Genomic DNA, 15,656 nt, shown 5'->3' with positions numbered 1-15,656 from the left:
TTAAGATAACTGATTTAAACATACAATCTCCCATTCTTTGTGTAGACTAAAATAGATTAGCAAAATGTGGTTATTTGGGCTGAAAGGGATAGAAATTTTAACGCAGCAAATCAGGAACCCTGATCTTAAAATGTCTTTCCATAGACAACACAAAATACTTAAATGGAGAATTTTCTTCAAGTCCTTGCTACAAAACATCAGTCAAAGTCACATATAAAGTAGTTTTTAGTAATACAGACATTGTACTATAATTGCAGTAAGAATCTTGATTCCTCCATCTGATAAAAGGCCACATTTGCATTTCCCTGAAATTGGAAGTACTGTGTCTTCACAAATATTCAAGACTGAAGAGGAGACAATATATCATTCAATATCTACTAATTCAATTTCAAAGAAAAGCTTTGCATTGGGTGGAATCCTGAAATAGAAGTTAAGGAAATTCTTATATAGTAGATTGTGGTTGCAAATGTATCTATACTCGAAAAGCTGGTGTAATGTTTTCTAAGTTGCAAGTTATTTTTGCTCAGTGTTTAACTCAGATGGGAACTTTGGCAACCATGTACAGGTAGTCCTTGACTTAACAATAGTCAATTTTGTGACTGTTCAAAGTTACGAAGGCACTGAAAAAAGTGACTTATGACCATTTTTCACACTTCCAGCCATTGTAGCATCCCCATGGTCACATGATCAAAATTTAGACATTTGGCAATTGGCTCATTTATGATGGCTGCAATGTCCCGAGGTCATGATCCCGTTTTGCAACCTTCTGACAAGCAAAGTCAACAGGGAAGCCAGATTCACTTAACACCAGTTGACTAATAACTACAGTGATTCACTTAACCACCATGGCAAGAAAAGTCATAGAATGGACTTAACAAATTTTGGCTCAATTGTCCCAAGTTGAAGACTACCTGTAATGAATGCTCATAAATGAAAAGTACCTAGACATTGTGTAAGCAATGTCCCTTTAGATGTAAGCATGAAATTCCACCCACCAATGTCCCATTTTTCCTTTTCTACCTTTTAATCCTTAGATGCTTCAATTTAAGGAGTCTTCCCTCCCTCTCCCCAGTCAAATCATTACTGTAGACAATTAAAGATAACTTAGTGATAAAAATCAGGCAACAAGTTTTCCCCCTTTCTGCTTTGCATCCAATATTAGATGAGAATACTGAAGATTACCACTTGAATTTTGCCTTATTCTGTCTCTCCTTACCTCCCCACCCCTGAGAAATCTTTCCAGTTCTTTCACAATGAGAGATATGTCAATGAAGATCCATCCCACTGATGTCAATTAAGATACTTAATATTATGGACAACAATGGGGACTTCTGCAATACTGTAAAATGGTGGGGGAATTTTCTCAATCTCTATTGTATAGGAAAAATGGTTTTTGCAATTTACATAATGAGAAATGTTAGCAGGATACTTTGCATCGGGTTGTCCTTTCTTCCCATAAGCCCATTCTGGCTCAATTTCCAAATTAGCCTTTTCTCCTTTGCTCATTGTCAGTAAGGCTTCATCCCACTGAAAAATAGAAAAGAAACTTGTTCTGGTTACAGTATCAATAAGGTCAGATAAAAAGCCTTTTTCATTCTCCACTGCTGCTTGAAGCCTTTCTGTTAACATTTTCCACACAACACATTTAGATATTATTTAGAAATAGTACAAGATACTTTCATCAGGCCTACAAAATTCCTCTGAAAATTAAGTAGATTGGACTCGATTAATTGGACCCAGAGACCGCAATATCACAGGTCACAAATACAGATCTACAGACCTGAAGATTGCAGTCTCTTGTCTTGGTAGAGATGCAGAATTAGTAAACAATCTTCCTACAACCCAAAACTAGAACTAAGAAAAGCATCAGAAGTGACATCTGCAAACATGATATACATGATGCATGTGATGTATATATGTATGATACATAGCCCTCTTCCAAAACCTCTGACAGTTGGACACTGGTCCAAGATCTGCAGAAAATGTATGGGCAGACATTCAATGGTGTTCTCATTCCTGGAAGGATAGAAGAATCTAAAGGGCTCATGGGATCATATATGCCTCCTCTTACTGAAAGAAACAGATGGCTGAACAGCTGCAGAGCCAAAACTATTTTCTAATAATGAAAGGGTATGAGAACTTGATACACTCAGTCACCCACATTAGCACACTTACACCTCGAATCACTTTTCCGACACCAACTTTGAAGCTCAGTGGTTTAGATGCTTTTTTTTTCTTTGAACCTGAAAAATAGATTTGGTTGCAAACTCAGTTTAACAGGGAATGCTTACTAATTTCAAATCTTAACAGAGTATTTGCATCTTTCTCCTTTCTGGGTACAAAATACACTAAGGAAGATCAGACTTGATTCACAAGATTTCTAGTAAAGTCTAAAGCCTGCTGTAGATTGTTAAGGCACCAGGCTAAAAATCAGGAAACTCAGTTCTAATACTACATTAGTTATGAAAGCCAACAGTGATTTTGGACCACTCTTTCTTAGCCCAATTCTCTTACATGGTTGCTGTCGTGAAAATAGGAGAGAATATCAGGTGTGTGCCACCTTGAATTTTACTTATAAAAATAGTGGAATAAAACACTTTAAAAAAGTTTTTCCATCTTTTTTCCAACATGGCTTGAACAAATGCTAAATGTAGAACATTTACAGTCTTACTCAGCTCCAATTTATTGTTTGAGAGACACTGCAGCTCCCATTACCTTGCCTTCAGTAAGGACCACTTTAAAAACTTCTTTAAAAACTTCGCCAGCTTTTTTTTTTAAAGCTATCTAAGCACTTACTTGACTGAATATTAGTGTCAAAAACAGTTCCATCTTGCAGCTTGCCTGTATACCAACAATGAACAATATCACCCTTTTTTGGAAAGTTAGTTTTATCTCCCTTTTTCAGAATTGACTTTGTATATTTTGGGGGAGCCTACAATGAAAATGGAGAGAAACAAAACACTAAATTTCGCTATTTTAAAAATACAGATATTCAAAGTTCTATATGGTACATCTTTAGAAGGATATAAACAGTCCACTTTCCTTTTCATACATTCAGTTCACTATTGAACTGAAAATTCTTTGCAAGTAGCTTTGTAGCTGATCCCAAAAAAGGTAAAACTATAAACTATATCATTTTGCTCGCACATATTCAGAAAAGTATTCTATAATAGACTTTATTCTTAAAAATATGTATAGAGTTTTGTGACATACACCACTAAGCTTGATCATATAAATTTTATTTTAAAATAATTATGTGTTCAAGCTTGAGTTGATCATGTTGTTATATATATGGAAAATGCAACTAATTTCAGAAGTCAGAACTCCAAAAGATCAAATGAACATAATGGAATCACTACCAGCTCAAAATCAGACACAACTATCAGAGAACTTAACTTTAAGCAGCTATATAGGATTGACCTATTTTGCAGAATATTTTTATAATTACAGCAACATTTTCAAGAGACCAAATAACTTGTCTCTTACATATCTTGGCTATGGTAGATGTATTGTTATTCTTTAATGTCTTTTCTAATTTGTGTGTGTGTGTGTGTGTGTGTGTGTGTGTGTGTGTGTGTGTGTGTGTGTGTGTGTATATATATATATATATATATATATATATATATATATATATATATATATATATATATATATATATATATTAATTTATTCACCTAGCAGAAATTGAAAAACATGATTGAGGTACTTTCCAACTTACCTCATCAACAACTTCTTCAGATTTTGTCTTTTTGGGCTGGTTTTCATCAATCTTGATATTTTTAGCTGTTCTGCTACTTGTTCAGTGTTCTCTGTGTCTTTAAAGCTCTGGGAAATATACATTTTAGTGATCTACCTAAGGAAGTTATAATAGTGCTATGAAAAGTATTTATTAATCAAATTTTACAACTGCCCATTTCACAAAAGACATTTCTAGGTTCTGTACAACAATCAAACAATAAATACATAAAATCCAGATTAAAAAGTAAATATGATAAAAACAATTATACAACTCTAGATAAGGGGATTAAGAATGGACATCTAGCAAAGGAGCCATTTGAGCATATCTGTTCACAACAATATGAAGTCACAGCTGCCAGTTCTTTAGCTGATGTTGTCCTTTGCAAACATCAAGTTCTTACCAAGAATATAGAATGTTGTATCATCGTAGTATAAGTATGTAGCTAAGTAATGTGGCCATTTGCAATTGACAAATGGGTTTTTTGTCAATATGTAGTTTGTATAAGTGCCAACCAAGATTTTTTTTAATATTGCAGACAGTGTGACTATAGCCACTTGGACCACAATAGCCATTTACTAGAACCTTTCAATGTCAATTTTTAGAACTTGAAACTTTGTGATTTTTGCCAACTCTTTGTTTTTTATTCCAGCAACCCCCAACTTCTCCTCTGCAGACAGCCGGCAGCAGCAGGACCTGATACTAGGGTGTGGGTTGGGGGATAGGGACCCCTGTTCTACTCTATTGTTCCCTGGTATATTATTATAATATTGAATAATATGAACGTAATCCTACTTATTATATTTTGAATGTTCACTTACATTTTCTTGGTGCAATCTTAAAAACCTTCTCTAAAATGTCATAGTTCTGCCATATAAAATATATAATACTATATAGCAGAAAACATTTTGCAGAAAACATCCATGTAACACAAGTTTTAAAAGCTAGTTTGACCATATTTATGTACTCAACCTAGTCTGACTGGAAGCAGTACATATAGGTATTTAAACAAAAATTTCTTTTAAAAAATATCTTTATTAAAAGTTTTTACTCAATATAAAATAGAAATATAAAGACAATACAAAAAGAGAGAAATGAAGGGGCGAAGAAGAGGAGAGTGAAGAAAGAAAACAAAAAGTGATTTCCAACTTCTTTCAGTGCAGTAAGATACATAATATATATAATATCAACTCTTTACTTATCTAAAATAGAAAATACCAGTCACTTCTATAACCAAAATCTACTGAATAATCAAAACCCAAATCAGTTTTATTTTTTCTTTCAAGCAGAAAGTTCAACAATAAAAAAACAAAGACGATTTCTTCAGCACAGCAGTCTTTTTAAGTAGAGATTCTCAAGCACCTTTTGTAGAAAAAATACTAGATCTATCCACTGAGTTTTTCATTCATTTTCAGTTTACAAATAAAGCACTGGTAAAGTAAGACAGGTGTAAGACCTACCTTGGTTTCAAAGAGTTGATTGTATGCTGTTATTAATTGATCCTTAGTAGCTGTTTTAGCCACATTTTTTATCTGACCAAGCAACTTGTGCTCTGCAAGAAACTACAAACAAAACTTAAGATTAGTTCAGCTACCTGTAATAAATGACAAGCTTTCCTATACTGCAAAGTGAGCTGGAATAGTACCTACACTTTACAAAATGGAAATTTGAAGTCTATATAAAGTTTCTGATAACATCAAATAAATCCAATTATTGCTCCTGAAATCCAAAATCATGTGATTCCTATACCAAGAAATCCATTCAGGGTGTTCACAGCAAACTGCAGAACAGAACCCAATCATAAGACAGAAAAAGAGCAAAACACACAGTTGAAAAGAATACTATTCTCTTCCTCTTGATTTTTCATATCTGCCAATTTTATGGAAGATAAACAAATTCATTTGCAATGTAAGTAAACCATGAAATTGCAGATCAGCTTTAAATTTAAAAATAAATCACTATTTCACAATATTCCAAATAAAAATGTCTATGATCTTATCTCCATAAATCTAAATCAGCTTAAATTAAAAATATAAGGTACTGCCCTTCTCCTTTGCTCTTGGATTCATCTAAACTATTTCAATTTGAAAAAAATTAGGATATTTTTTTATCCCCTAGCAATTCCTTTCGTATTAACACAGATAACAGATGAATGGCTACTGGAAGCCCTCTCCAAGGCCTACTTTTTGATACATAATCCAAAGGGCAGTTTTCTTGCATTTCAAAAAAAAAAAGACTATTGCCTTTAACAGCATTATTTTAATGTTTTGCTATGCTTTGAAATTCAAAGCAAAGTATGCCAAATGGCATCCAATGATCACTCAACAAATCACAAGGAAAAAAAATCAATATATTAAAATCTGCAAGAATGAATTAGTGCAGGAGCACTAATTTATAATCTATGGTTATAAATTACTTTATCTTGGCCTGTCAGTAATGGAATCAGCAATCCCTATCCCCTCCCAACCGCCCCCCTCACAAGCGTAGGAAGGCTGTTTTTCCCCCCGCTATGCTTACGACCACAGCCCATGTGGGAATGCCGCAGCCACGTGAAATGAAAAAGGGGAGGCAAGATAACTCAGTCCCACCGAAAGGCTCTCATCACAACCGAAGAGAGATCTATATGGTTCGCTTCCAAGAGCGGGACAGGGTTAAAGAAAGAGGGAGCCCTGACTAAAAGAAACTGGGCAACGAGGGCTAAAAAAGGCAGGAGAGGAGGGGACTTCGCAACTTTGCACACATCTCCTGGCCACATTAAAGCTACACGAATCCAGGCTAACCCGCATGGGTGGAGCCTGCCCACCCGTCAGATCGCGCCTCGGATCCCCTACCCTATGTGCCGCTTGGTCCTGCAGAAAGTGGACAATCTCCCGCTTGGGCAGCTCCTCGCTCCGCAGCTCCTCCAGGCTCCAAGGGCGCGCGCGGTCCGCCATTACATCGCCTCAAACGCAGGCGCCCACTCGGAGAAAGTCCGGGAACTCTTCAGGTTCCCCTCACAAGCCCACAGCACAAAACACAATTGCAGCACACTTTGGCGCGCCCCGCCACCTCCATCCATACGCGGTTCCGTTCGCCTCTTCCCGTTGGGCATGCTGGGTAGCGTAGTTTACCCGAGAAAGCAGAGGCTCCTGTTCCGTGATTGGCTGGACCAGACCAGACAAGCCAGACTGGCAGAGCAATTTCCGATGCATTTAGATTGTAATTTAAAATAAATTAGATAGACAGAATAACTTTATTGTCACTTTGAATGTACGCTAATCGGCATCGGAATTTCGTGGAAAGTTGGTTGTTCCCTTTAAAAAATCCTAGTTCTACCTTATATTTCTACTTCTTGATTTCTGTTCTAGGGGGACTGCGCGGTATACGGGGCATCAAAAACGCAGAACCAAGCTACCAGAGAAATCGCCCCAACAGGGAATCTTCGCAAGGTATGCTAGGAAGCGTACTCCGTTCCTGCTTTGACTCCCGTCAAGACTTGCGCAATAGTTTTGCAAGAAAATTTAAGCGTGGATGTTAATAGTTGAGTGTTTTTTTTAATGTCAGAAATGGAGATTTAAGATAACGTAACCTTTATTGACACTTTTTTCTGTGAGCACACTGGCACACATTAAAAATGAAATTCTGATGCTCACTCTCAAAGATATATATATAAAATTCTTTTGAGAGTGGGCATGAACGCACGTCTTTCTGCCTCTCTCTCTCTCTCTCACAAACACATATATATATTAATCACACTACATTTTGAATACATAGCGGAAAAAGATTCTGGAAAGTTAAAAAGCCAAATGCTCGCCTGTGATATTCCTAACAGTTCTTTGACAAAGTCTTGCAAGTGATTAGTTGAAACAGACATCGTCTTAGTTGCATGTCTGCAGGCGCTTCAGTAATAAACGGGGGGCGGGGGGAGTTGGTCCCTTCGTTGTCGGAGCCTCTATTTCTGATATAAACGAATAAAAAAGATCCAGTCTGGGTCGGTCACCTGGAACAGAGGTTTTGGCTAGAGAGAAGTTCCCTAAATATGGGCTTCAGCCACGAGTCCAAAAGCTCGGGAGATTAAAAAAAAAAAAAAACACCCTCTGATCCCAGTGATCAACCCAGATCGGATCCTGCAACATTATCCTTCATCCGCCTTCGTTCATAGGGGGTGGGGGAGGAGAATAGCGAACGAATGGAATCACGTGACCGATCCGCCTCTCTTCAATTCGGCCAATCAGGGCCCTCCTCGAAGCTGGCGGGTTTTTCGGCGGCCGACAAGATGGCGTCGCTGCCCATTGAGAGGGGTTGCGGGAGAACAGCGGGAAGGCGACAACGGCGGCGGCGCTGCTGAAATGAAAGGCAGAAGCCGGCAGGCCACGCTCTTCCAAGCATGGGGAACGCAGCCGACTCCTGCGCCGGCTGCGGAAGAGGAGGAAGAAGAAGAGGCGGCGCTGCTGGCTGCAGCCATAGAAGCCGAGGCAGCGGATTCGCCGTCCTCTTGGCCCCCTCCGTCAGGCGCTTCGGCTGCCCGGGGATTCATCGGCGGCGCGCCGGGCGCTCTGTGGATGTTCCCGTCCGGCGGCTGCGTGGAGGAGCGCGCCTACCAAGTTCGAGCGTCGTGGGAAGCGCTCCTGGCCAACACGCTGCTCTGCCTGCCGACAGGGTTGGGCAAAACACTGGTAGCCGCCGTGGTCATGTACAATTTCTACCGGTGGTTCCCCGGCGGCAAGATCCTCTTCCTGGCCCCGACCAAGCCTTTGGTGGCTCAGCAACGGGAGGCGTGCGCCCGCCTCCTGGGCATTCCCGCTGCGCATATGGCCGAGATGACGGGTGGGTGTTTGGTCACGTTCGGCCCGTGTCTCAGGATCGCGCTGCTTTCGCAGGAGCCGACTTAGTGTCTTTGTCTGCTCCGTGGGAAGCTAAGCCGGGTGTGATCACTAGTGGGGGTGGGAGCAGAGTTGTAAGACTATGAAGTTGAAAAGAAGTTCTAGGATAAGGCACCTCTTTTATCCCTGGAAACAAAAAAGTAGTGAAACTGGACCGAAAGGATTTCTTTTTTATTCTTTCAACGGGCCTGTTTCGATTGGATCGATATCACCATCCAAACAGCCCCAATCTGTTGATGTGTCGCATCTCGTATGTATTAAGCTTTGACTAGGTTGTTGGTTTCATTGTAGGGTTTATCTTGTCCCTTATTCAGCAGTCTTGTTTTTAAAAAAATAAAGGCTGAAGGGTGTTGTGTGTATTTCTCTACACAGAAGTAAATTGAATGGCAGTTGTGACTTTTAGGAGCAGCACAAGGTAGATCTTTGTTAATTTATTTTTAGATATTAGATGTTTATTTGCAAAATCCAGTCTTTCTGTACAAAGCTGCATAATTTAGGAGGAAAGCTTGTAATACCTGTTATTACGGTATTTCTCAGGTTTTTTTCATGTGGTTTATTTGCATTCCTGCTTATGTGCTAAATTTTGACTTTCACCAAGTCTGCACTCAAACTAGTTAAGAGAAATGTGGTTAAATCTAGCCATTAAATCCTTTCAGAGTGGAATTTCTTAAATTAATTACCTGTTTTCTTACCATAGTCTCAAATATTATTCCCACAAACTTGATTATTGTTTACTCAAGTATTTTGGAAGGGGCAGTCCCTAACTGTTACTCCATTACCCTGGGATATGTTCAGATTACCTCCTTGGCAGTATTTATCCCCAGTTTTAAGAACTACTGCTCTGCATGTTTAAAATGGGTAGAGGATTTAATCCTGATTATTTTGAGTATATTTTTTACAAAATGAAATGTGTGTGTGTGTGAATATGTAGGCTTCTAGTACCCAAACACACCAAGGATACTTGCAATGAACCAGTCTTGCTGGGACTTTCTGTTTTCCAAGCTTGTACTTTCTGTTTTCCAAGCTAGTGTTAACTATTTGGTGAGTTGTAATTCAACAGATTTGGTGGATTTTAGTTTTAAAAAAATAGTTCAAGTGAATTTCCTCAATTTGATCTGTGACTATTCATGATCACAAGTAATTTTCTATTTTCAGCACAGTATTACCAGTATCATTTTGAAATGCTGTCACTAAAAAAATATTTTTCTGGCTAGTAATGTAGAAACCTGAAGGCTGATTTTTAAATGTATAAGAATGCATTTAATGTAAACTCTACTAGAATATATAGTTCATATTAATTGCTAGTAAATGGCTGCACTATGTACAATATGTTTAGACATACACGTTTTTCTTATCTTTTCTCAGGAGGTACTCAAATTGTTGATCGGAAAGAAATCTGGCGCACCAAAAGAGTCTTCTTTCTCACTCCTCAAATAATGGCAAATGATCTCTCTCGTGGCACATGTCCAGCAGCAGAAATTAAATGCCTGGTTATTGATGAAGCCCATAAAGCGCTTGGAAATCATGCATATTGTCAGGTATTGTGGGGTTGTACAAGCTTATACTCTGTCTCTGAATAGATTATTATTTAAAAAGCAGTCTACTTGGGAGCACATATTAACCTGAACTAATTTCTAAACGGAGATTTTAAATTGGATCAAGACACTACTGCTCTAAAGTATCTTCTGGCTGTTGATGAGCACTTTAGAATCTGGTTAGGCTATTTTGAACTGATTTAGAATTGTATATTTACATAGACTTTTCAGTACATGTATTGAAAAAGACTGCAACAAAAAACAGGATTTTAGGAAAAATTCCACTTTTCATTCTACAGGCACAAACTTTTTTTTTGGCCACTAGGTGGCTCTTAAATGTCATCTTATAGGTAGAAAATCTTGTATTGGTTTTAAGTAGTAAATCTGAAGTAGATTCTGTTTTACCTCTAGCTAGTACGCCCAAGTATGCATTTCTTTTCTATTTTATTTTTTATTTCCAGATTTTTTTTGATGTGGGATTAATCTTTTTCTACTTTTTTCTGCATTTCAACATAACAGAAGAGGCAACATATAAATAATATAATTTGAGTAAGAATGTTATCAAAGAAAAGGAAGAAAAAATCTAGAAAAAGTGTTTGGTCCTAGGGCAATAAAAGGAAAAGGGGAAATCAACAGCTATTTTGATAGAAGACATGGTATCTATCTCATCTTTTAAACTCTGATTTCTGGCAATACTAATAACAGTGGAAGTCAGAATAGAAAAAATAAAAAAAATGGAATGTTTAAGTTAGAGTTTATAACTCAAACATTCCAACTTTTTGAGGGTCTCACAGCTGCAAAAATTGCTGCACTGAAAGCTGACAATTTTGCAGTTTATTTTCAGCAGTGTGGTCTCATGGAACTCTGTGTATGTATTTAAACTCTTAACCAGAAAATAAATATCGTCTGGGTTTTATCACATAGCATAAGTTTACAAATACAGGCTTAAACCACAGCAAGATACAAATTTATTTTACTGAAACTGATTTTTGGTTTTCTGTTAGATGCTACTAATTTGAGAGTCAGAATTTGCTTTGTTCATATTTTGCATGTTATCAGAATTATGCTGGATGTAATAGAATAAACTTAGTGGTGATGAAAGTTATTCTCCCTTCAGGTTGTGAAAGAATTATGCAAATACACCAAAGAGTTTCGAGTCTTGGCACTAAGTGCAACTCCTGGCAGTGATGCAAAGGTGAGTCAATTCTTTTTGTTGAGGGAGCTAGATTTTCTTAATAATTATACATTATCTCTGTTGATTTTAAAGCTACTGCTATACTTGAATGCACCTCAGTTCTCCAGAGTTGTTTTCCTCCTTACACAGTTTTTTTTTATCAGCTGACAGTTTAAACAGACAGTAGGGAAGGGCCCCAAACTATTCCTTAATAGGTGCTATTAGTAAAATATTGGAAGCTACTGCGATCTTCTATAAATACATTGTGAAGTGAAGTGCAGTATTTATGTTTTGGGTATTTTTTTTTACCAGTTTTGAGGGGTAAGCTTTTAAAATTAACTTAAAAGAAATACACTCACAAGATTATCCCAACTTTTTTTTTTTAATTTAAAAATCATAGATGCACAGCCAGCCTGACATTGGCAATTTTGTGATGGATAATTAGGTGTTTGCATCTTAATAAGTTTGCTTTAACCCCAGTTAGGACAACTTGAATTTTTCCCTCATTTACTCTTTAATATTTACAGACTGTGAAGATTAGTAAAAGACTTCAGCTCTGAAATTCTGTGTCCAAATGTCTGATTTTTTATTATGCTAACATATGCCTAACAGAGATGCAGCACAATTTTATTTGCCACTTTTTTTAACAGGCTGTACAGCAGGTTATTACCAACCTGTTAATTTCCCACATAGAACTTTGCTCTGAAGATTCTCCTGATATACAGCCTTATTCTCATGAGCGACGAATTGAAAAATGTGTTGTTCCACTTGGGAAAGAATTGACTGAAATTCAGAATGCTTACATACGGGTGAGTTTCATTCTGTTTTAGAATTATGAAAATGAAGGTAGAATTAACATGCAGGAATTAGGTAAAATTTTATTCAACATTTTGTTGTACCCAACATGGGTTCAACAGCCAATAAAAACCACCAGATACAAGGAATGGCATGTTTTATTGGAGTACTCCAACAAAAGAGTCTCAGAAGCTAAAGGAGCCAAGACCCAGAACCATGCACAAATACAAAATTTATACAGCTATGATTAAGGAAGTTAACACCCTAAGAATAAATAATTGGTTCCTTGGCACATGTTTCTTTTGATCGGTTTCTTCTACTTTACCCTTCTTCATACATCACATATTTATGTTAATAAGCTTATCAAAAGAGGTGTGTCTTTTACTATTATAAGGTAGAGGTTGCCAAAGGTTATATATCTATGTGCCTTAGCTAGCATTTGTCTAGCATGTCCTAACTTCTAACTTTCTTGTTGCTAGGCAGTACTGTCCCACCATTTGTTACACTCATCACAGCTGCAACTTTCTGTATTAGCAATTCCTTTAACAACCTTTTCTAATTCCATCCTGAGTCCTTCAACTTGAAATACAAGATAATAATTAAATTTATTTCTCATTTTACTAAGGGAGTTCTGCTCATTGAACCTGTTAAATAAAACACTGAATTTAGTGGTGTGTTTCTGAACTTATTTTTCAGTAGTTTAAAACTTTGAACAGTGACATGTAATTAAAGCAGATTGACAATAGAATGCTTAACAGTGTTGGTGAATTTTCCTGATTGGGTTTGCATTTTGCTGCAGTTTCTCATTAAAGTCACTCTAGCGTGTCTGATCAAAGGTTGTAGTTTATTCTTGGAAGAATTCAGAAACTGGCTTTGGACAGGTTTGTAATTAAGTAGATGCTGAACTTGGAAAGGATATTTGGAGATCTTGTACTTTAATTTTCTAGTTGGCCTTGTGCAGACTACATTATAATGAGCTGTAATTATGATTGCTTTATAAATGTTTGTAACAAACAAATCTTTGTTAAAATTAAAATCTCAGACATTTCAGAGAATCTTCAGCACTAGCCTCAAAAAACAACTATTGATTTTAGATGGTAATGATGAGTTATATTTGTGGCCAGATTTACTGTCTTCTGTAGTTATAGTCTTGGTTTTGGTTAATGCATTTAATTACTGTTTGATTATTACATTGTTAACTGTTTTCTTTTTATACCGCTATTTATCTTAAAGGAGCCCAAAATGGTATACAAAATATAAAAAACATCCTTCCACGAAAAAAAAATTGAGGAGGGTGGTGGGGAAGTGAGCTATAAAATGAAACAATTGTACAAGGAATAGAACAGTTATAAAGAATTAAATCAAAAGTGTTTTCCTCGGATAGTTGTTAACATGCAAGTGTCTGGAAAAACAAACTTGTCCAACAAAGATTAAAACAAGGTAGGGAAGTAGTTGTATTCTCAGTAGAGAATTTTATAACTGGGAATCTGCCAAGGAAAAAGCCTTACTTCAGGTCAGCGTACAGTGAATCATAACCACCTTTGGGGCCACAACAGGACTTTTATACCAATCGTATCATATGGTTTAAATAACGTTGGAGGCATCTTTTCAAATAATTGGGTCTTTTTATTTATGGCTTTGTAGGTTTATGTCCAAATAATGGTGTAGGCTTTTATGGCAGGCATCATGTAACAGGAAGTGTTGAGTTTCAGGCAGTGGTGGAATTCAAATTTTTTTTACTACCAGTTATGTGGGCATGGCTTGTTTGGTGGGCGTGGCTTGTCATGTAACTGGGTGGGTATGGCTTAGTGGTCAAGTGACTGGGTGGGCGGGGCCAACTCAATGTCACTCACATCAAGGGGTGCCTCACGTGGCCCCTCCCCTCCCAGCCATTCCTTGTCACCCAGCCTCAACTTATCTATAGTTTTGTAAAAATGTTGTTCACCTTTTTTGACTTTATTATCTGCATACTATAGATGTACTTTCATGGACCACTGAAAGGAGGAAATGGCTCACATGCTTTACTCAAGAGTGTGATAGGCAACAGGCTTTTAAGGGGCTGCCACAAAGAAAAGGGGACAATGTATTTTCCAAAGAAGCAGAATGCAAACAAGAAGCAATGGATGGAAACTGAACAGAGAGAAACAACCTATGGAGAAACTTCCTGACAGTGAGAACAATTAACCAGTGGAACTGCCTGTCGCCAGAAGTTTTGGGTGCTCAATCACTGGAAGTTTTTAAGAAAAGACTGGACAGCCATTTCTCTGAAATGGTATAGGGTTCACCCCAAGGTCTCTTCTAAGGATTATTCTGAAACCTTTCCCAGGATTTCTACTTAGAGTTTGGCATCCTCAGTTTTCTTGCCTGAGCTGGGGGTTGGACTAGAAGACCTCCAAGGTCCCTTTCAACTCTTGATAAACACATGTGTATTTTATGCTCTGGACTATTAACATTGAATGCATGTAAACCCTGAAAAATATGTGGTAGCCCTGGGCAAAAGAAAGGCAGAAAAATCATTCTAGGTGTAGAGACAGTGTAAAATATTAACACATAAACAATGGAACAATTAAAAATAATAGCACAGAGTTTTATCTCTCTCTCTCTCTCTCTCTCTCTCTCTCCCTCCCTCCCTCCCTCCCTCCCACACACACACACACACACAGCACTTAATAGACAAGCATTTTGGAAGCAGCTCCTTTAAATTTCTCCAAGGCTTGAGTGGATTCCCCCACCCCCTCTGTCAGACCGCACTCCTTCTCACTCCAGCACTTTAACTCACAAGGGGGAAGTGATACTTGCATGTCCATGCCTTTCTTCCTTTTCCCCCGGGGAGAAAGAGCATGTGGGGAACTGAAAGCTAGGTGAGCGACCGGGTGACCAGGTTGGGGGCATGGCCAGCCAAGAATTGCCACCAGTTCGGCAACCCATGCCAAATAACCGCTACCAGTTCGCCTGAATAGGTGCAAACCGGTTGAAAAGTACCTCTGGTTTCAGGGTTTAGTGACTACTGTCAGTAAATTTTGAAGCTCAACACTGTGTGTGCTGGATAATAATTTCTGCATTGAGCCTTGATTATTGTATTTTTTTTGGGGGGTGTCCTATGCTTTATTCCATCATGGTCAGGGTGAACTTGTCAGTAGAGGCATAGGCAACACCTATGGAGCACAATGTGGCTGGGCTGGGGTGTACTGAGCTGAGGAGTGGCTGAGTCTTCCAAGGCTGGCTGTAGCATTAGCTTCAGCTCCAGGGTTTCTTGCAGCCTCAGATCCACAGTGCCCCAAGAATCTCGTGAGCTGCAGCAAATACTTTCTCTAATATCCCTGTGTTTGTGCTACACTGTCCCTCATCTCGCATACAGACTCTGCCAGGCCTCCCATCTCTCTGCGGCACTCCTCCCTCTGGTGAACATCCCACACATCTGGAGTTATGACTAACCAAGAGAGCCAGGATTGGATTCATTAAGCAGTGTGGTCATGTGATATCTCACTTTATAATCACATTGCCTTAGCAAATGAAATTTCTGTCTCAACTATGGTCATAAATTGAGGATTATC

The 15,656-nt window shown here is 38.1% G+C and overlaps 2 protein-coding genes across 2 annotated transcripts in view; one reads left to right on the top strand and one right to left on the bottom strand.

The window, feature by feature from the left end:
• Window positions 1-207: 207 nt before the first annotated feature.
• On the bottom strand, window positions 208-6,782 carry FKBP3 (FKBP prolyl isomerase 3). Its single transcript, XM_026698796.2, is given in 8 exon segments — window positions 208-418; window positions 1,430-1,527; window positions 2,176-2,243; window positions 2,797-2,932; window positions 3,719-3,783; window positions 3,786-3,825; window positions 5,197-5,298; window positions 6,568-6,782. Coding segments are annotated over 8 exon segments (666 nt in total). The 5' UTR covers window positions 6,670-6,782; the 3' UTR covers window positions 208-363.
• Window positions 6,783-7,963: 1,181 nt separating this feature from the next.
• FANCM (FA complementation group M) overlaps window positions 7,964-15,656 on the top strand; it is a 39,117-nt gene continuing 31,424 nt past the window's right edge. The window contains exons 1-4 of the mRNA XM_026698794.2: window positions 7,964-8,542; window positions 9,964-10,136; window positions 11,251-11,328; window positions 11,958-12,116. Of these exons, the coding sequence (XP_026554579.1) occupies window positions 8,065-8,542; window positions 9,964-10,136; window positions 11,251-11,328; window positions 11,958-12,116 (888 nt within the window). The 5' untranslated portion in view covers window positions 7,964-8,064. The remainder of the gene's footprint in view (window positions 8,543-9,963; window positions 10,137-11,250; window positions 11,329-11,957; window positions 12,117-15,656) is intronic.

The sequence above is a fragment of the Pseudonaja textilis genome, chromosome 1 (genome assembly GCF_049901715.1).
Source record: "Pseudonaja textilis isolate UNSWEBS1 chromosome 1, rPseTex1.2, whole genome shotgun sequence".
NCBI lineage: Eukaryota > Metazoa > Chordata > Lepidosauria > Squamata > Elapidae > Pseudonaja > Pseudonaja textilis.
This window is presented reverse-complemented; position numbering and strand designations above follow the sequence as displayed.